Source organism: Sardina pilchardus, chromosome 3 (assembly GCF_963854185.1).
Source record: "Sardina pilchardus chromosome 3, fSarPil1.1, whole genome shotgun sequence".
In the NCBI taxonomy this organism is placed as follows: Eukaryota; Metazoa; Chordata; class Actinopteri; order Clupeiformes; family Clupeidae; genus Sardina; species Sardina pilchardus.
The window spans coordinates 20,903,845-20,926,739 of NC_084996.1; the positions used below are offsets into that span (position 1 = coordinate 20,903,845).

The 22,895-nt window shown below is 42.2% G+C and overlaps 1 protein-coding gene across 1 annotated transcript in view; it reads right to left on the reverse strand.

Moving 5' to 3' along the window:
- The window catches only part of LOC134075935 (laminin subunit alpha-3-like), a 28,780-nt gene extending 9,390 nt beyond the window's left edge, over positions 1-19,390 (reverse strand). Inside the window, exons 1-12 of the mRNA XM_062530962.1 lie at positions 19,007-19,390; positions 16,402-16,515; positions 11,495-11,613; positions 9,531-9,611; positions 8,921-9,024; positions 8,116-8,151; positions 4,485-4,636; positions 4,012-4,122; positions 3,247-3,358; positions 2,793-2,966; positions 1,883-2,076; positions 584-700 (exon numbers count right to left, since the gene is read on the reverse strand). Of these exons, the coding sequence (XP_062386946.1) occupies positions 584-700; positions 1,883-2,076; positions 2,793-2,966; positions 3,247-3,358; positions 4,012-4,122; positions 4,485-4,636; positions 8,116-8,151; positions 8,921-9,024; positions 9,531-9,611; positions 11,495-11,613; positions 16,402-16,515; positions 19,007-19,216 (1,524 nt within the window). The 5' untranslated portion in view covers positions 19,217-19,390. The remainder of the gene's footprint in view (positions 1-583; positions 701-1,882; positions 2,077-2,792; positions 2,967-3,246; positions 3,359-4,011; positions 4,123-4,484; positions 4,637-8,115; positions 8,152-8,920; positions 9,025-9,530; positions 9,612-11,494; positions 11,614-16,401; positions 16,516-19,006) is intronic.
- Positions 19,391-22,895: the final 3,505 nt, after the last annotated feature.

Genomic DNA, 22,895 nt, shown 5'->3' on the forward strand with positions numbered 1-22,895 from the left:
TCTCCTTATGAAAGACCGTACTAGAACCTGCTCAACAGGGAGAGTGTGACTTACCATTGCACTGTTCTGTAGAACACACAGCAGGTGACATGTGACTTATTGTCTTGCTGTCTTGCTACAGCCTCAGTGGGTGATATGTGACTTACTGTGTTGCTCTCCTGTGACATGTTTAGGTGATGAAACTCAATGTTTTAATCTCTTGTAACATGTCTGGGTGATGTGACTTCCTGTTTTAATCTCTTGTAACATGTCTGGGTGATGTGACTTACTGTCTTGCTCTCTTGCAACATGTTTAGGTGATGAAACTCAACGTTTTAATCTCTTGTAACATGTCTGGGTGATGAAACTCAACGTTTTAATCTCTTGTAACATGTTTAGGTGATGAAACTCAATGTTTTAATCTCTTGTAACATGTCTGGGTGATGTGACTTACTGTCTTGCTGTCCTGTAACATGTTTAGGTGATGAATCTCTTGTAACATGTCTGGGTGGTGTGACTTACTGTCTTGCTGTCCTGTAACATGTTTAGGTGCTGAAACTCAATGTTTTAATCTCTTGTAACATGTCTGGGTGATGTGACTTACTGTCTTGCTGTCCTGTAACATGCTCAGCAGATCGGAGATATTTCCCAGCAGCTCCCTTGCCATCAGCTGGTCAGCGGTGATCATGTCTCTCTCCTCCCTCAGCTCTGTTGCGCGGGACTGACACAGCACAGCAGAGAGGCACAAATGAAAGAGTGAGAAACCTCACCGCCCCTGATCATGTTGCACAGAACTCTTAAAGACATTTTGCGTCTGTTAAGAGGCTAAATTACATGTTTAGATGATTCCCCCAGACCATATTGTGTACATACTGTGTATAAACATATTGCTAATGCCTAAACTACCCTCATATATTGCAATGTGTCCTATCATAGGTTTACATTTAGGCATTCTACATGTGTTGAAAAGGAGGGAGAGAGTCTGTTAAGAGGCAAAAAGAGGCGTTTAGATGATGCCCCCAGACCTAGCATAGTGGCCATCATCCTGGACTCCACTCTCTCCGCTCCCACATCAACATCATCACCAAGTGCGCCTTCTACCACCTCAGAAACATCTCACGACTCCGGCCTTCACTCACACTTTCAGTAACAGAGACACTCTTCCATGCCTTCTTCACCTCCCGTCTGGACTACTGCAAGGATATCCTGTCTGGACTTCACACCAAGGCCCTTAGCAGACATCAGTATGTCCAGAACTCAGCTGCCAGGGTTCTAACCCACACAAAGCCCTGGCAGCATATCACTCCCATCCTCCAACAGCTCCAATGGTTGCTAGTCAAGTCACGCATCCCCTACAATATCCTCCTGCTGACCTACACATCTCTCCATGGGCTCTAACCTCAATACCTCACAGATCTCCTCCATCCCTACAGGCAGTCACTTTCCCTGTGGTCCTCTGACAAGGACCTGTTGGCCACCCCTCGTAACAGGATCAGATGTTAACACTAGAACACTGGATCTAAGCGGGTGCTACAACCTGCTCAACAGGGAGAGATGATCTACTGGATCTAAGTAAGCAAGTGCTGAATCTAAGGTGACATCGGAGCCCATCTAAGACCGTACTACAACCTGCTCAACAGGGAGAGATGATCTACTGGATCTAAGTAAGCAAGTGCTGAATCTAAGGTGACATCGGAGCCCATCTAAGACCGTACTACAACCTGCTCAACAGGGAGAGATGATCTACTGGATCTAAGCGGGTGCTGAATCTAAGGTGGTATCAGAGCCCATCTAAGACCGTACTACAACCTGCTCAACAGAGAGAGATGATCTACTGGATCTAAGTAAGCAAGTGCTGAATCTAAGGCCGTATCGGAGCCCCTCTGAGTCCCTCCTGTGGTACCTGTATTTTGCGGAGGGTGGTCTCGCTCTGGTTGTTGATGTGGCGTGTACGCCGCAACATGTCTTCGGCGTGTCTCAAGGCCTCCTGCAGATCCATCAGTGCAGCCAGATCCCTCATGAGAGACCCTCCAATCCTGTCTGCCAACGCCTGATTGGTGCTCGAGGGATCCGTGAGATTCCGAATGATGTCAAGCACTGTAATGGCAACACAGAATGTGCAATGAGGTGTTAACTAAAATGCATGTTACACTCAGCTACCAAATACATGTAAACATATTGTGACATACTGCGTATAGACATATTGCTGATGCCTAAACGACCCTCATATATGGCAATGTGGCCTACGGCATGTTTACATTTAGGCATTCTACGTTGAAAAGGAGAGAAAAAGAGGGAGAGAGAGAGAGACTAAAGAAGAGGAGAGGAAGAGAGCAGCATATTCTACATAAGAGGCCATGTTTATCACACAATTACTATATGTGCTGAAAAAGTATGTTTCTGCACATATTTTAGGATAATGTACGTCTCCTTAACTTGTTGAACAAGGAGACATACATTAGTTGAGTAAACAAAGCATGTGTAAACAAAGCTCAAAACCATTTGTGCCCTCTCCTGTGGTTTACTGCCACAATACCAGCATCACATGATAAGAGTAATCTAGCAGGTTGATCTGAACAACAGGTCGGGGCAGGAGGCACAGGAGGAAGCCGAGGTGAAAAACAACAACAGGCTTAGTGACAGCCAGCTCCTGTGGCTCCGTCCTCAGGCAACCCAACTTCATAACATCAACATGAAGTCAACCAAATTATTGTAAAAACCCAGTGGGATTCTCAACCCTAGTTCACAACATATCATATGATGCTCTCTATCCACAATGAACCCATTCAGCCATTTTATAGCTTGGTTCTCACGGTTCTGGGCCTGCTGGAGCTCTGTGCGTGCCACTGCCATTTGGGCCGTGCAGTTCCGCCTCCTCATCTCCTGGACCATCTGCTCAGCCTGCCTCAGCATCCGCGCAGCATCCGCCTCAGGCACCAGGCCGCCGCTGTGGCTCTGATTAGCCCTGCGGATCTCCTCCAGCAGCTCTGAGGGAGGTTACAGGAGTTGTTATGAAGATTAATATTTACCACAAATAAGTTAATGTAAAGTAACAAAACCTCCACATGTCCAATAATCTACTACTTAGGCTGGACAGCAGGATAACTTTAAGGTATTTTTTTTTCTGTTTTTTCAGTTGGCAGTTACTGCCTTTTTGCTTTGTAGGGCAGTGTAGCAGCCTCCGTGTTCTCCTGTAAAAGTGTGTACAAGTCATATTGTGTCTCTGTTTTGTATTAGTGTATTAGAGGAGGGGGAAAGCTTGTTTACCTTGTATATCGTGGAAAAGATCTTGGGCTCTGTTCAGCAGGTCGTGACCTCTCTGCTTGCTGTGGGTCACATTCCGCAACACTCCTTGTGACGTGGAGAGGAGCTGCTTAGACTGCACAAACACAAAACCTTTTATCAGTGAAAGACACATCTGTGGCGTTCATCATTTCTAGAGGTTTGTGGAAGTTTATTAGAGCAATGCTGATTGCTGATTGCATTAGGAGCTGATTGGTTGGGGAGCACAGTAGCCAGGGATGGGCAAAAATAAGTGTACCAAAATAAACTTCAAAATACAGTAGCCACACGTATCAAAATAAACTACTGTGTTTTTGGATTTTAAAAATACTAAAACTACTCTTTAAAGGGAGCATGAAATCTTGCTTAACAACTTGTAAACCTTCCATATCTATTTAATCTATTCCTTCATCAGTACACTGACTGCTGATAGTGCCATAAACCTGCAAATAGTCAACAGATCATATATGCTGACCTACTTGTTACGTCTCATAGTAAATACAGTATCTGAGATACTTAACTGAGATACTTCACTGAGCTTTGAGCAAGGCACCTAACCCCTCACTGTTCCCGAGCGCCGCTGGTTGGGCAGGCAGCTCACTGCTCTGGGTTAGTGTGTGATTCACCTCACTGTGTGTTCACTGTGTGCTGTGTGTGTTCACTAATTCGGTTAAACTGGGTTAAATGCAGAGAAACGAATTTCCCTCACGGGATCAAAAAAGTATCTATTCTATTCTATTCTATTCTAACCTTGATGTCCAGGGCAACCAGGTCCTCATCTGTGGTCCTCATGTCTGACCCCAGCTGTGTGACCTTGGACCTCAGGGAGGCAACAGAGGCATTGAACCGGCCTAACAGCTCCTGAGGGAGAAAGGTGGGGAGATAGAAAGATAGGAATTCATTAAGCATCTTGGACGGATTAAAGTTATTGTGGAGCTGTGATAGAAAGCTGTAGTAAGTTATCCTATAGCAGTAACGAGTGAGTGAATGATTGAGTGAGTGAGTGAGTGAATGAATGAGTGAGTGAATGAATGCGTGAATGAATGAGTGAGTGCATGAATGAGTGAGTGCATGAATGAGTGAATGCGTGAGTGAATGAATGAGTGACTGAGTGAATGAATGAGTGAGTGAATGAATGAGTGAGTGCATGAATGAATGAATGAATGAGTGAGTGAATGAATGAAAGCTGTTGTGCAGCTATGAGGAGGTCTGTTTTCTGGTACCCTGGTGTCGGTGATGGCCGTCTCCAGTCTCTTGAGCTGAGCCAGAGGGACGGCGCTGCCGTTTAACTTCTGCAGCTGAGCCTTCAACAGGGTCAGCTCAGCATCCATCCCCTCAAGGTCGCTCATCAGGATCACCACACACATGTCACACTCTACAGCACAGCACAGGCAGGTGGGTTACACACACATCACACACACCACACTCTACAGCACAGCACAGGCAGGTGGGTTACACAGGGGCGCCGCCAGAAATTCTGGGCCCCATGAAAGATTTCGATTTAGGGCCCCCCCTCCCCCTAAAAAAAAAATATATATATATATATATATATATATTTATATATATATATATTAAGTAATATATATATATATATATATATATATATATACATATACAGTGTATATATATATATATATATATATATATATAAAAATGGGGAGAACATGTATTTGATACTATGCTAAAGTTGCCTAAAAAGAGGAATATAAAATCATCATTTGACAATTGATCTTAATGCCTAAATTAAAAAAAGGAGTTTATTTTTAAAGCTGGCTCCTATGGGAATTTAACATAGGGGTCAAATACTTCCTTCCCCCGAACATTTATTTATTTACATTCTTCAATCACAAAGAAAATTGGTGTCCTTAGCGGTCTGATTTTTACTCATTTTTTTTTATTAAGGCATTAAGATCAATTGTCAAATGATGATTTTATATTCCTCTTTTTAGGCAACTTTAGCATGGTAGCCTATCAAAATACATGTTCTCCCCATTATATATATAATTATTATTTTTATTAATAAAAAAATGCACAACTGTCTGAATCACACTGAATAGACTGTTTTCTTAAAATGAAAATGCCATGGTACATATTATGGAATATATTGATTTTCTTTTATGAACAAATATTGTTAGGCCACTATGCAGTTCTTTCAAGCCAAATGTTCATGTGTTGAGAGAACTTGCATGCATCACTTTATATGGATTTATACAGTTTTTTACAATCACTTTGCTACTATTTTCAGAACCTTGATGTCATTTTTCACAACTCTAGACACAAAACTCACAACCAATGATCAAAATGCACATTTTTCAAAACTCTAATCCTTTTCTCAATTGCTTGGATACAATACACATACAACTTAGATCATTTGTTCATTCAACAAAACTCACCTGTTCAATATGATACAACTTAACATCAAAGTACTACTATTTCAAAAGGCAATTCACACATTACATTTCAAATGAGCGTCTATTCATTTCCTTACAATGATCTAACTATCAATTGATACAACTGCTCAAAATGATAAGTAACTGTTGCATTACTCTTATGCATGTTGTATGGAAACACGAAACAGACACACAATCTTCCATGTTTACTGCAAATCATGAAAGTTTCAAGATACTGTAACGAGATTCACTGTCACCAATTAGCGTGGAGCATGAACCAATTAGACAACAATATCCATGGATGTAGCCTAATATTTTATATCTTTATATAAAAATATATATATATTTTTTATATTTTATATTTTCATCAGGCTGTCTTTTCTTTTCTATTTCATAGCTAATTATTTTTTACTTTAATTCAAATAAACCTATGTTGTGATTGTACTGTAGTGTTTTGAATCAATACATTACAAACTTTGATCAATGATTCCACTGTGTCTGTAGTATTCTCTCTACTACTGCAGTACTTGTACAGAGATGTGTTTACTGTACTGTTCCTGTAGTACCATAATGAAACCTGTATCACCTATTTTGTTCTACAATATCTAATGATTGTACGAACAACGACACAATGAAACTATCGGTTGCTTGTGTGCGGGTGATCTATAGTTATGTTTCAGTGGTATTTCACAGTAAATTTGTTTTTTGAACCAATGATTGTGCAATTGCAAGATTTCTTTGAAGATGTGAATGTACAATCCAATGTTTTGAACATTAGAGGGCCTGTGTTACAAGTGATAACCGTTTTGAGTTTTGTGTCTAGAGTTTTGAAAAATGACATCAAGGTTCTGAAAATAGTAGCAAAGTGATTGTAAAAAACTGTAACATTCTGTATGCACATTGGGGATACTTCAGAGCTCTCCAGCAAACCTCATCAGGGTGTCAATCATGTATTCCAATTGTTGTCTTTATTGACTTACTGTATGTGATCAAATGTTTGCCTTGATGAATAACTAGGCTAGTTAATTATTGTATTGTCTTGCTCACATCCTCCTTCAATTGGGATTTGGGTTGATATGAGGGCTGGGGTCCTATTCCTGAGGATGAATCTAGTGTGTATCTTGAGGGCACCTCATTAGTTAAGAAACCAGTTCTTAGCACCAGCAGTCGTGTAGGCTAATATTTTATCTTGCATAGCCTAGTACAATAGCCTAGTTTATTGCTCAAGTTCATCCAGTTACAGACTACTGTAAATTACACGTACAGACCTTCTACATTACATTCATCTGTTCTCCCATGGCAATGAACGTGGAGTGTTTAAATAAAATAACACTGCACTTCTTAGCCTAGGCTACTGAAAATGGTTGTTTTGATATAGGTTTAGCCTAAACGAAATCATCTCTTTTATCAGCTAGCAAGCTAGTGTGTTGTGTCATGGCATCCAGTGTCAGTGAATTACCTTTCTTTAGGAAAAACCGAGTGACTTTTTTTCTCCCTCTTAGCTCTCTGCTTCTGCTTGCGTTTGCATGGGGGTGGGGGGTAAAAACGTTAATAAATGCCGGTCGTAATGACTTGATGACATGATTTCCAACGAGCTAGACGTCTGCTAGCAAGATACCAGCAGCAGCAAAACGAATTTCGCCTACTACTGGAGGAATTTACCTAGCGTTTTGTCACTCAATGTTGACACTGCTGAAGTCGTTTTCTATCTCCGTTCTAGCGCCACGGTGGTTGAAAATGGTACAGTCCACAATAGGGGTGTTTGAAATCGCTTTAGATTATGTTCCTACAGTGAAAATAGTAGTTCACTTGTAAAACCATGTATAATTTCCTTATTTAAACAGATCAAATGAAACATTTATTCAAAAATCCTACACATGACAATACTATTAAATTATTATTGATAGCCCTCAAAGGGCCCCCTGTCAGTGCTGGGCCCTTAGAATCGTCCTAACCTTTCTCCCCCTGGCGGCGCCCCTGGGGTTACACACATCACACACACACATCACACACACACGTCACACTCTACAGCACAGCACAGCACAGGCAGGTGGGTTACACACACATCACACACACACATCACACACACATGTCTCTAAAGCATATTGAAAGACCCTTGTGTATGAAATGTGCAGTATAAATAAATAGTTACACTTTGCTTGATGGTATCTTCACTTGAAGAGTCACATGAATGAACGTGTCATAAACATTATAAAACAAGTCATTAAAGTTTATGACCACGCGTCATTAAGTGTCATTCGTTGTTTGTCATAACAAGTTAGGTTTAGAAATGGCACTGTCATGACACATATCCTACCCTCACACTGTTTATAATTGTGCTGTCTTTCATGGTGGTAATGCAGTTATGATAACATAGTGGTTTGTATGGAGGCCATAGCCCAATGCTAACCCTTTATGTAGGCTAATATGTTTTGGGGTAAACATGATAAAGGGCATGACAAACCTTGGCAGTTGTCCGAACCATTAGGATTCCCGCACTCTGAGAACAACAAAAACAACACATTTAGTCAAAGGCTTCCTGGGTAGCAACCACTATAAAACCACTGTAAGACATTCAAAACGTCTTCGGGTCAGTCAATGTGAGTGAAAATCTTAGAATTGATTTCTGTCCTCACAGTTTATTTTTCATACAAATGTAGACAAAAGATGTCTCAGAGCACCTAGTCATCCTGTGTGGAAAAACATATTGACAAAAATATTGGAGCACAGCCATTTAATGATGTAATGATTACACCCATTGGAACCAGAAAGGACTTCGCCAAACTGTTTCTAAAATGTGGAAGCACATAATTGTCCAAAATGTCTTTGGTGTGCTTAAAGCATTAGGATTTCCCTTTAGTGACAAAAAAGCCCAACATTTGAAAAACAACCAATGTGCCATTATCTGTCCACCAGCATAACTAAGCAGTGCACAAAGCAAGGTCCATGAAGGAATGTTGAAGTGATTTTGGCATGGCAGAATTTGATTGGCTCGTAGATTAACTAGAATGGATGTTGAAAGCTGGCCTTTTTATCTAACATCAGTGTCTGCCCTCACAAATGCTGTTCTGGACGGATGGGCAAAAGTTGCTACAGACCCTACAGACCCAGATAAGGAAGCTATTATCCTTGCAAAGGGGGGGATCATCTCCATTTTAATGGCTATGGATTTAGAATGGGATGTCACTGAAGTTCCAGTGGGTGAAATGGCAAGCATCCCAATACGTTTGTCCATCGAGAAGCACATATTAGACTCAATCAATAATTACCTCCAGTCGTAGGATGACACTTAGTGGGGTCACCATGGGAACAGTTACATGCCTGGCACTTCCCTTGTGGTAACAGTGGGTTACCATAGTAACCAGGTGCGCACCTACATCACCAAGAAAAATAGAAAATGAAAGATTCGGAACATTTAGATCTATAAATCTACATACATAATCACATACTATTTATGTTATAATAATGGAGGAAATAACACAACCCTAATTCACCTTTCCTTGGGATTTAGAGAAGAGTAGGACTTCACAAAACAACTTTACTGACAAGCCATAGAAATTACAAACCCCAAACTGAGGTCTAAGATGCAGAAGGGAAAATAGCTGAGGGAGGTTTCATTTACAGGACATTGGTCAGTAGACTGTGTATCTGTGCGTGTGAGAGTGTGTGTGTGTGTGTGTGTGTGTGTGTGTGTGTGTGTGTGTGTGTGTGTGTGTGTGTGTGTGTGTGTGTGTGTGTGTGTGTGTGTGTGTGTGTGTGTGTAAACACATGGCCACATATTTTACAGTCTTATAACCTTTACATGTTCAATATTCTGCTTCGGCCCACATTATAGTTCCAGCCTGCCAGTGGCTCACTCCAACATTAAAAGATACTCACTTTTCGCATCTTGTTCCAGCGTAGCCTTGCTTACAAATGCATTCAAATTCATTGCCAACTTGCATACACCCCAACGCAAAACTAGAGAGAGAGAGAGAGAGAGAGGTAGATTTTGACTCAAAAAAGATTATTTTGATGCTAGCATAGCCTTTGCATGCTACAACTGTGCTACTCACCTGTTCAAAGTGAAAATGTTGATGTTTATGTTTATGTTAACATTTACGTTTACCGTTCTTACCAGACCCTTTTGTCCAAAGCGACATCAACATTCAGTAAAGATTACATTAACATTGAAGGAAGAGTCTAAAGTAAGAGTCATATGGCTAAATTACATATATTCAAAAAGAGCTTTGTGACTGAAGCTATGCGCGTTTTCATTTTCAAGCGCAGTGATATACTCATATACAGGCTACTGGGCCATCAGAAAACAATCAGCACTATACAGTAGCTCGAGTTGCTGCAGTCAACAGCTACTGTGCTATACTCTGGGGGCATAATGATATTTGTACTGACAGTACTAAGCGACCTTGAGAAAAGATAGTAGTGGGAGGGGATCAAATAACATAAATAAACAAATAAATAAGTTGCAAATCTTCAAGACTTCAGGAGTCTAATTACTGAGGGGTAGAAACTGTTGTTGAGGCACGTCGTTTGGATTGAATGGGAACCTATGGAGTCCGTATAAGGTCAGTATATGGTCCGCAGATTAGCATCATGAATCACCCAAAGGGTCGGACCTCTGATTGACAAACCTCTGCATATAATCTAGAGGTTATGTCTGAAATCGGCTATTGTGTTGTGTCGGATGCCACTTTAATCATGGCCATCGCTGTTTCACACGCTTTCACCCAGAGGTCAGTGAAACTGGGACACCAGTGCACCAGCACACATGCTGTCTGTGTTTGAGTGTGTGTGTGTGTGTGTGTGTGTGTGTGTGTGTTTGTTTTTCTAAGGCTGATAATTAGGCTGATAAGGCCAACACGTTTGGCTACTGCCCTTCTGCACCTGAGTAAGTGTGTGTAATACGAACGGATTCCCTACAACTAAGTGAGCTAATGGGCTCTGAATTCATTAGTAACTGTAAATGTAATGTGTGACTACTAGCTGTCTTTCCCATGGAATCAATGATGCAACGCTAACTTGCTTTCCCCTGAAAAGGGGCACAATGCAGAGAAGTTTCTCTTTATGACGACACGCTGCTTGTAGTAGCCTAACTAACTATTACATGGGATGAAGAACAGATTCTTTAGAATGAACCTGTCTCTGGTGAAAGTGAAACGCAATGACGTCATTTCATGGGATGAAGAACAGATTCTTTAGATGAACCTGTCTCTGGTGAAAGTGAAACGCAATGACGTCATTTCATGGGATGAAGAACAGATTCTTTAGATGAACCTGTCTCTGGTGAAAGTGAAACGCAATGACGTCATTTCATGGGATGAAGAACAGATTCTTTAGATGAACCTGTCTCTGGTGAAAGTGAAACGCAATGACGTCATTTCATGGGATGAAGAACAGATTCTTTAGATGAACCTGTCTCTGGTGAAAGTGAAACGCAATGACGTCATTTCATGGGATGAAGAATAGATTCTTTAGATGTCTCTGGTGAAAGTGAAACGCAATGACGTCATCGTGTTGTGGTGTCGGATGTCACTACACTTTAATCATGCCCATCGCTGTTCTGCACGCTTTCACCCAGAGCTCAGGGCAAACTGGGACACCAGTGCACCAGAACACATGAAACTTGATGTCTGTGTGTGTGTGTGTGTGTGTGTGTGTGTGTTTGTTTTTCTAAACACAGAAAGAGACAGAAAGTTTCGGCTACTCCCATTCTGCATGTGAGAGTGTGTGTGTGTGTGTGTGCGCATGTGTGTGTTTGTGTGTGTGTGTGTGTGTGCGTGTGCGTGTGTGCTTGCGTGTGTGCTTGCGTGCATGCATGCGTGTGTGCACGTTTGTGTCCAAACCTGTTAGATGGCACAGAAAAAGGGCACGGGCACAGTTGGCACGTCCTTTGAGCCGCGTCACCATAGTAACCCTCAGCACAGTGTTCGCAGTGGTCACCTGCAGTGTTGTGCTGGCAATTCTGAACACACACACACACACACACACACACACACACACACACACACACACACACACACACACACAGTTATACTTTGAATACGGAAACATTGCAATACATTAATCATCATTTAGCTGACGTTCTCATCCACAGCGACTTCCTCGGAACCAGTTCACAATCTTCAGGTGCTGCATCAGGAAGCCCAGATCCGTAACAACTCAGACCTAGACCACCCCTAAGTGATTATCTTAGCGAGATACAGGAAATGTGGGTTCTCTTGCAGCCGTTTCACTCAATGTAATCACAACGGGCTTTTACAGCAGGTACATTTCATTGTTTCCCAAGAAAGATGGTGCACGAGACCCCAACTGTATCTGAGACAACTGAGTGGGCATCTAAGGAATCTGCCATTTTGTTCGCTTACATACTCACAAACAAATTGTTCACAGCGACTGACTTGCAATGCTAGATTTGAAGGACCACTGACTGACAGATGACACCATGAGGCTAGGTGTCTGTGCCCCGTGCGGGTACTGAGAGATAATGTCGAGCGAACTTGCCCTCTAAGAGAGACGGAGCAGTTCAAAGCCAAAGGCGATGCTTAAAACCTCTGGTCCGTACTGAGAGATTCCTGCCCTCAGTGCACAGAGATTTCTATCATTTTATAAACATTGTGGATAGCGTCCAATATATCACAACCTCATCATAAAAAGTTTGTCTTAGTTACAACAGAGTAGAGCAGCAAACAGACGGCAAACACAGCAGACATTGGCACATTGGCATGATGCCATGATACGGCCAGCTAGATAGTGTTGACTTGATAGTGCCCACACGGGAAGAGGGCAAGACGGCTTGATAAGGCTGGCACAGGAAGGAGACCAGACCAAGAAATAAGGGCAGGACACCATAGCAAAGAGAAAGAGCGACAGAATGAAAAGGCAGGGGAGAGAGATAGAGGACCCGTATGCGTTTCTTCGTATTTTGTTTAACAACAGCACAGCCTGTGGGTCCTCCACAGGAGAGCCAGTGAAGTGTGCGGAGAGATAACCCATTACAAATGTGCCATCAACACAGACAGAGAGAAACAGGCAAGGGCACATCAAGCTTTTTTTTTATTTTTTAAAGTGTGTGTGTGGGGGGGGGGGGGGGGGGGGGGGGGGTCTGTAACCCCCATAACAGACACAGAGAGAAAAGGAAAGGAAAACAGAGAAAGAGACAGAGACATAGACATCAATAGGAATGATACAGACAGACATAGAGAGAGAGAGAGAGAGAGAGACAGACATCAAAAGGAATGATACAGACAGAGAGAGAGACAGACATCAAATGTAATGATGCAAACAAAGAGAGAGACAGACATCAAAAGGAATGAACCAGACAGAGAGAGAGAGAGACAGAGACAGACATCCAAATGAATGATACAGACAGAGAGAGGAAGAGAGACATCAAATGGAGATCAGAGAGACACAGCAGTCTGAAGTCCAGGTACAGTACTGTACAGTATGTCTGGAAGACACTGTCCCCTGGCAGAAACCATGATGCAATGCATTCAGACGTCAGGCTGCTGCACACGCTTTAGTATCAGATTGTAACCTGAGGATACAGTCTGCAACATTTGTTTATTCTCAGATAGCCAGAGGCCATTTGATCACTCTGCAGGGCCGTTTTGGGCTGCTATTTCCGTACCAAGTTATTATGTTCCCAAAAATAACAGACTCTATCGTGGCAGAGAAGGTCTTCTGCAGCTCTGTGGATATTCTCAATTTCCTCTGGCTTCTGAGGTGATACAGGTGCTGTCTTGCCTTTACTTGGTTGGAGATGTGTGATAAGACAAAAGATCCTCAAAGATGTTTACATCAAGGTATCTAAAGCTGCCCACTCTCTCTACAGGGGCACTGTAGATTCCCAGTGGAATCTCTGCTTCTCTCATCTGAAGTCTACCACCAGTTCCTTGGTTTTAGAGACATTTCATTACACCATGATGTCAGCTCCTCAACTTCATTCAGGTAGGCCATCTCATCGTCAGTGGAGACGAGTCTGAACAAACTTTACTACGGAGTTGCAGCTGCGTATGGCTGTGCCGTCATGAGTGTATAGAGAGTAAAGCAGGGGACTCAGTACACATCCTTGGGGAACACCAGTGTTGGGGGTGATTGTATATTGGGGGTGAAGGTACTTAAGCTTTGTGACTTACTTGGTGGGTACAATGGTGTTTAAATGTCGAGCTATTGTCAATGAACTTCAATGAACCCTATCCTTTATCCAGGTGTGGAGGACATGGGATACTAGGCACAGGAATAATTGTGGATCTTTTTAGGCCTCTGAGGACTGCAGAGTGAGCTAGGGACAAATTGTATACATGGTTGTAAACACTGGTGCAAGCTGATGAGCACACGATTGTAACAGCGGCCCAGGAATGCTGTCTGGGCCAGCAGCCTTCCTGCTGTTCACCCCTCTAAGAGCTTTTCTCCCATCGTGCTCAGGAACGGAGTGACTGATCATTGGTCAGATAGCATCTTTGGTCAGATACCAGTATGACTTCTGTATGCTATCTGGGTTGTCTCAGTCACTAATCTCATCGAAACCAAAGATTTTAGAATGCAGTACAAGAGCCTTGTCTCTATCTTATCTCGATAGAGCAAAAAAGAGAGACAGTTTTGGTCTCGCTGGTGAGAATGAAAGAGAGTGAGATACAGAGATAGAGAGAGAGAGATTGTGAGAATGGTAGCAGTGTAGAGAAAGTGACTCCCCCCCTCTTCGAAATTGCACACCAAATGAGTTTGTGACCACATACTTTGACTTAAAATCAAGTGCCTGACCTCTTCTGAAAGCTGAGGACAAGTAGATGTTTCTGGCATCAAGAGATTGACTGTGTGATGATGAACTGCCAGGGCTGGGCAAAGGGTCGAATGTAAGTTTTAAGACGTATATATTGGGATAAGATAGTTACAACTGATTCTAGTTACTCTTCACTGACTCCCTACAGTGGCCAGAATTTAATCTCTCACTTTGGCGTATAGGACACTGACTGGATCTGCTCCCTGCTATCTTAATTCAAGATGTATCCCAAACCGCCCACTGTGGTTTTCTTGTGGGCGCCTGCTGTGTCGACCAGCCATAAACAAGGTCAGATTCAAGACTCTTCTCATCAGTGGTTCCATGTTGGTGGAATGAGCTGCCCATATAACATGCACATAGTTTACTATCGGATTTTCACTTTCACAACATCCATTTCCCTATCTTATAGACTAGGGTTATAGCCTTAGTCTACATGCAGTACGTTTTTTTAGGGCTGTCAATCGATTAAAAAATGTAATCTAATTAATTACATACTCTGTGATTAATTAATCTAAATTAATCGCATATAAAATGTAATCGCAAAATCGCAATGTCAAAACTATTTCTTTGCAGTAAAGTGGCACTTAAGAGTTGACGAACTCCGGTGATATGCAAATTCTGTGCTGCAGACATTGCAGAGCACTTTGTTTTAATCAACACTTTCTTTTTAACACCGTCAGGCCATTTTTTTTTCAGTAAATGTTCCAATCAATGATCCAGGCAGCACATTCTCGTCTCCCCATTTTACAGTCTAATGGTTACTGACTAGAATGGCTCTGGGTTAAAGGTCATCGATTAATCTGCGTTCATTTTTTTAATCAGTTATTTTGTCTCAAATTAATTAATCTAAATTAATCAGTTATTTTGACAGCCCTAGTTTTTTTAAAAAATAAAGTAAAGTGGGTTAGTAGAACTTCTAGGCCAACTCTGTATGTCACTGCTTGTTGACACTTTTTGTCATGTGTAATAATAAGCTAAACTTGGTTCAGCTGTGGGCAGGCAGTTTGCATGTAAAGCGGGTGGGGATGGGCGGTGATGAACGCGGTAGACATAATGAAGTGACTGCTTAGTAAATTCCACACAATGTGGCAAAGGACAGCGTTCGCTTCCTGCAAATAAAAAACTCGGTATTAGCACTTTCTTTGTACATGAAACAAGAAACGAGAACAAGGAGAGGATTATGGCGCTTATTGACATAATCAGAGGTGAGGAAGAGGAAGGATGTGGAGAGCAGTAGTTGCAGCCTATAGATAAAGAGGAACTGGAACTATTTATGTAATGAGGACTAGAAAAAAGGGAGACATGAGAAAACCCAAGAAATAGGGAAACGTAGATTAAGGAAGAGAACAAAGAGAAAAAGAGGAATAAGGTCTTTGTACATATTTTCGTATGTGGTTTGTTTGGTCAGTCTAACACGTAACACTGCAACAGGACACCTCATTCACACTGAGACTACATATACACTATAAATACACATCACAAAACACATCAAAACACATCAAAACTGTTCTGAAAACGTTTCGACAGACAAGTATGCCTGTCTGTAGAAATGAATGACACAACATGAAGTCATATTTATCTTTTTACTGAGACAATTTCAGACCAAAAATGAGGACTCAGTGTGCCAAGGCCTTGCCCCTTATCATGGGACACAGTCAACAGAAGCACACACAGAAATGTCTTTACATGCTCCTTTGCAGTGGTCACAGTGGTCAGAATGATGAGCAGGAAGTTGCAGAAGAGGCAAAAGATGAATAAATGGGGAAGTTAACAGAAGACACGCCATCAGACACATGGAGGTCCTTACCAGACACCAAAATGATACCAGGCACAAAGAAGGGAATAGAAACAGCAGAACGAGGCAGAAATATTATGTAAACTTACCGTTAGCCATGCTCATCCTCCAGCATCAGTTTCCCTGTCATTAGCCCACACACACACAAACACATGGAGGCAGACATCCAGACTCACCAGACATCTTCCGGTAAATGGGTCACACTGGTTGGAAAGACGGTTGCAGCTGCACGGCACGCACAGGCCTTGGAAAGGACCTCTCCATTCCCGGTACTGACCAGAGCCACATGCCTGCCAACACAACCCATTGACCTTTCCATGACATGTACAGTACTGTACATCTACAGGACATACACATATTTACATCACGTCTACAGGACATACACACATTTACATCACACCTACTGTACATGACACTTACACATTTACATCACATCTACAGTACATTGCATTTACATATTCACACATATTCTACATACCATTTGCCTACATATCTTCATAACATTTACACATTTAGATGTATTTATCTATCTGATATTTTTACCAAAAAACAACATGCAACTAGATGTACTGCAAAGCGGTACAAAATAGGCCCGCCGCTCAGTCCTGCACATTCTCTCCGCAAAAATAAACCACGCTTGTCTATTTGTTTCCATCTCCTACTCCATCCCCTGCTGTAACTTTTATCCATGTAAATGAGTGTGTGCATGTGTGCGTTTGCTTATGTGTATGCAGGGCCGGCCCTAGCCCATTGGCTGCCCTAGGCGATACTGAGATTTTGCGTTTTGCCCTAGGCGATACTGAGATTTTGTGTTTGTGCGTGTGTATGCGTGTGTGCGTTCGCATGCCTGCCTGTCTACTGTTTGTGTATGTGTGTGTCTTTGTGTGTGTGTGTGTGTGTGTGTGTGTGTACGTGCATGTGTGTGAGTGTGTGCATACCTGTGTGTGTGTATGTATGTATGTGCGTGTGTCTGTGCTTGTGTGTGTGTGTGTGTGTATGTGTGTGTGCTTGTCTGTGAGTGTGTTTATGTGTGTGTGTGTGTGTGTGTGTGTACGTGCATGTGTGTGAGTGTGTGCATACCTGTGTGTATGTATGTGCATGTGTCTGTGCTTGTGTGTGTGCTTGTCTGTGAGTGTGTGTGTGTGTGAGTGTGCCTGCATGTGTGTGCATGTATCTTTATTTGTGCATATGTGTGCGTAGCGTACAGTCACTAAATGTGCACATATATTCATTAATGGTACAGTATGTATCAGTGTCCCGGGAATCCTTGACGGAAAATTCTGAACTAAAAATCTGACTAAGCCTATAGGAACGCCGCTTCGCTGTGCAACGGTCATTAAAGGTTGGGTACGGAATTAGCAAAACGGACGGCAGAGTTTGAACATATACAACCTCAAGTCCCGCCCTCCATGCACGAGCGACAATTCAAATGCGCAGCGCGAGAGCGAGCCAGGCTAAATGAAATGCCATCCTGGCGTCTACAGCACTATGAGCTCTTGTCTCCATACAATCACTCACATCAACTTCCCCAATTACATTCTTTATTCACCTCCAAAAGGTTGTAGTACATATGGTTCAGTAGCCATAGGTGTGTATATTTGAACAGAATCTGGTTTGTTCTTACCAGGGCGATTATCTCCTGAAATATCCGAGTTTAGTGCTGCCCCATTGGTTCGCCTATTCCACCGTAGCTCCAAGCTGTTAAGTTTCGATTTCATGTTTACAGCACTCTTCGTGTCATCGTAAAATGTAATTTTTGCTACATAGCTTATTTATTGCGTGGGTGATTGAGTTTCCGTAGGTATCCGCTGCCTTAGTTAGTTTGTATAGAAATGAAGTGACACATACAACAAGAGGGGAACATGGACGTGCAGCAGCAGGCAGTTGGTTTCGTTTCAGCACTGACTCGCGGTCACCAGCTTTCGAAAGGGTCGCGCGCGGTGGGGAGGGGGAGTAGGAAGAGGAGTTAGATTGACGAACGAGCTGTGAAATGATGGTATGGGGTGAGGAATTCTATTGGCTGGAGTTTTTCGAGCCCTGCCCGTTCCGCAGATGATTGACGTGTTTAATTTCCATTTCAGTGCTTCCAACTTAGTGGCTATAAGTGGGTTAGGAATAGGATTTCAAGTGATTTTGCAAAAATGGCCAACAAAGCTAATTCCATACCCTACCTTTAATAAGGACTTACATTCCAATTATTGAGATAAAGAGATCCAATGTAAATATTGAATTCAGTTGAAAATCTGTGCATCAATATCCCAGCGCCCTGGCAGTTCAGCTAAGGACAAGTCGAGACAGTGTTTCTGCTTACATTTCATTGGTCATAACTTGATTGAACTAGAACTAACAGACACCTGGGTGTGTGACTGCACCATGAGTCATGCCACTGATCAATGACACAATGATTAGGGGAAGGGGAGAGATAGAGAGAGCGAGAGAGCGAAAGAGAAAGAAAGACAGAGAGAGCACTAAAGCATAAGGATGTCTTAAACATGACACTTTTTACATTCCAATCCAAATTTTTACCCTTTGCTGCTGCAATTAATCTAATGTTGAAATACACTTTGGCAGCTAGCAAAGGCCTTAAATCAGGGCCTATGGCCAAACATTCATGTTGGTCTGTAAGCCAATAAGACAGTTGTCTAAGGTAGGAAATTCCTTACGGATTATGGGAATCATGGGATCCTCAAGGATAATTTATCATAGTGTATCTACAAGTAATTGTTCTCTGGTGACCACCTGTGCTAGATATGAACAGGTGACCTTACCGTGTGACCTTACCTGGATGATATTCCCAGACGAGCTGCTGTTCCCATCAGGATTGCAGTACTTCCGAGGGATCCGGGGGTCTCCCTGCCAGGGTGGACTTCCCGCCTGTCTCTTCTGGTGACATCCCCGAGCCCGTCTCCTCCCGGACCCCCCATGTGCGCCCAGGCAGAGACTGAGCAGCAGGGCTCCAGTGAACAACACCCTCACCACACCCGCTAGCATGGCGGCTACACAACGGCTAACCCTCGGTGGAAAGAACTCGCTCCTGTCCACTGAGCTTTCTAAAACATCACACTGTAGCAGAGCTTACCTCTCTACAACGCCGGACACATGATCCTACAACCGTGAACTTTTTCTGTTATTTCCAAGTGGCTTGCTGTATATTAGCCTATCAGCGCAGGTTATGTTAGCTACGCAATGCTAGGCTATTTGTCCCCTTCACAGCACTTTGCAACTCACCAATGTGCAGAACAACTCCCTAAATTGATGACAAACTTCCTCCAACCTCCAAAAGCTTTAGCAAAAAGCCATGTCACCTTGTCAAAACCCTTGCTAAATTGTAGGGCTCGTGGTTACAGTAGAACTGTGCAAAACAATTTCTCCAGGTGAGTACGGCAGGTGTGCCATTTGGGTCCAAAGGTCGTAGCAGGTGCGGCCCCTTTGAGTAAAGGGAGGAGCCCACCTCTAAACCCATGCCACTGTTGTAATGTTTCACTGACTGCGTTTACATGCACTCTTGTATCCTCCTGGCTATGATCAGAATTGAGTGAAGTATCTCTGTTTTGTATTTGCACATGTCCTATTTGCAGAACCTCGAATAAGCCCGTATTCCAGTTTTGAGTAGCCCGGTTATGTGAGGTGGAGTACTGCGAAAGAAACTGGGATATTTTACCAGGTTATATAACCAGGTTTATTTGTGCTCATGTAAACACCATCTGAGAATGCTAAAAAAAAAGCATAAGCAAAACAAAGCAAAGCAAAACAAAAAGCTTAAAAAGCTTAACAATTGGTTTACTGGAGTGCATGTAAACACAATCACTGTAGCAGTCAGACGTCTGGAGCAGACGGGGTAAATATGTGTTTGTTTGTGGGTTTTATAATGGAGCACGTACAATAAATGTTTCCATTTTGTGCATACCAGAGTTAGAGTTACTCTTAGGCTAATGGTCCCGGTGGGGGGCAACGGATGTTGCAATCATGTCTCTTTCTCTCTCTCTCTCTCCCTCCGTCCCTCCATCTCTCTCCCTCTGAAATGCGCTATATAAATAAACTTGACTTGACTTGACTCTTACTGTGTGTGTGTGTGTGTGTGTGTGTGTGTGTGTGTCAGCTCACATAACTTATTACTGGTCCAATTTAATATAGATCACAGGTCAGGTCGTGTTTTTACACAAGTGAAGGCACCCTTACCAGGATTTGCTCTCGGGATCCCCCTCTGGTTGAGAAGCACAATACAATAAACAACTAATTATGCATCTTTTGCAATGAGGTACAGTATGGACATAACTCTGATGTAATATGGAGGGAATGCACCGACAATAATCTGTAGAAGATCTCAGAATTCCTGTAGCATACTGTAGCAGCTTTTTTGGGTTTCAATTTGGAGGGGGGGAGGAGGGGGGCAGTTTCCTTCTCGAAAACTTGAAAGTTGTGGAAACGTTATGTTAAGGTAAAAAAAAAAAAAACCTGTTAAGGCAAAAAAGGGGGCGCCTATAAACACACACACACACTTGCACGTGTGCCTTCTTATCTTACTGTTGGGGCATCCGCTACCTCTCTGTCACACACACACACACACACACACGCATGCTCCTGACTTGAACTATTAGCATATTTTTCTTACTGACTTTAACGCTAGTAATAGACCTACAGCTCTCTATGTCATCTGGCAGGGTGTTATTCTGAGCCGTGGATTTCACAGAGAATTCTGGGTCAGTATTTTTTGCAATGTAGTCTGTATAGTCTATATACAGTAGTCTATGGTAGTGTCTTCTGACTGCCTTGTAAAAACCACACGCCCGCCCACACACACAACACACACAACTACCCTCTTTATCACTACATATATGTGTGGGATGTTCAGACTGTTATCTGTGTGGAACATGAAGTGACATAAATTATTTGATGAACACACACACACACACACACACACACACACACACACACACACAAGCATACATACATCTAAAGGTTAACTTATTGTTAGGGTTCCTGTAAGTTACCTGTTACAGGTGTATCATCGTTCACACAGTGTCCACATTCAGAGTGCCCAAAAGAACACCTTTGGAATGATCAGAGTTCATCCCAAAATCAAAGTTTTCCTAGCGGTTGCAATAACAGAAAAATGCGAGAGGAAACCAAAAAAATACATTTCCAGATTGCCTAAAGTGAATGACCATCTACTTTATGGAGATACCACCACTGGAACGATAACATTGACAATGGCGAAAATGAGGAGCTATCGTTATAGCCTGCTGCTGATGCAGGCTACCAAGATGATCATTCTCTCTTTTAGGCCTACTCTCTCTCTCTCACACACACACACACACAAACACACACACATGTCTTGTAGAAGGACTAAACATATAATCTCTACCCCCCTCCAACACTTTCCTCTCATTTTGTGTCAATCAGATTTGCTGCACCACATCAGATTTTCAAAGCTAGTCTAGGCTACTGTATATCAATCATGAGTAACATGGATAAAACATGTATATCAATCATGAGTAACATGGATAAAACATGCAAGAGGAGTGATGTTAAAGGTAGGCTAGGCTAAACTTGGTTTTGTACACATTTGATATATACCCTCTTATATCATGACCACATACAGTATGAAATCACAACTATATTTTATATTTCTTTTTTTTCTGGTGCAATTTGTGCAAAGACCTTGAATATTGGCTCACATCAATAAAGTAGAATATTGTATTTGCAAAAATGACTCTTTCTCTTAAAAGACTCTTACTATCACCAGTTTGGCCTTTTTTCCCCATATGGCCTTTATATAATGGCATGCAGTTCAAATTATATAGCCTGATTTATAAAAGTATAAATACGACTTATCATACTGCTACTTACAGTATACTGTTATCATATATGAGAGTTGGCATACAGTACATACGCTATTGACAGATGCACCAGGGGTGGCCCGTCCTGCGTTTTTGTATAAAAGACGTATATAGCGGGCCACGGCCATAGATATAAAGCTTTATATATCTATGGCCACGGCTGTGCCCCTGCTACCACCGCTCCGTGATCCTGAGTTGGTGTTGTGTGGACGTCCCATGATCCCTTGTCTCAGTTTCCTTAAAGGTATATATTGCCCGCCCAAATAGCATAGTGTTGCATTTTTTCCACCTTTACAGGCTTTTTAAAAATTTGTTAACTACAGTGTTCTACTGTGAGTTGCTTTGGACCAAAGCGTTGCTAACATAACCGTAATGCAATTACGTCAGTAAAAACAAATCACTGTCCATCCATGGTCCAAGACTTTAACCCTAATCAATTGTAAAAAAAAAGTGAGAGAACAAGGAGGATTGGCCAAAACCTTTTTAAAGATGAGTGAAGGTTTTCCTTTATTATTATCTAATTCATTTAACACTTTATTCATTTAACTTTATATTTTATGTTGGTTATGCCTGTTTACTTACTATATGAAGGTGTCTGAATGTACTATCACATTGTTTCAAAAACTGGATTATGAGTCAATCTGAAAGTGAAAGCTAAAAACGATATGCATCTGCTCTGCACAAACATTTTCTCACTCAGTAAGGAGTTGCCACCGCAGCTGCCACAGCCACCAAACAGGCTTGCTTACACGGAGGCAACATGTAAGGCATTTAACAGCTCACAGGGAGATCAGTGAACTGCAAAATATCATCAGAGGACGCTTCCAAGG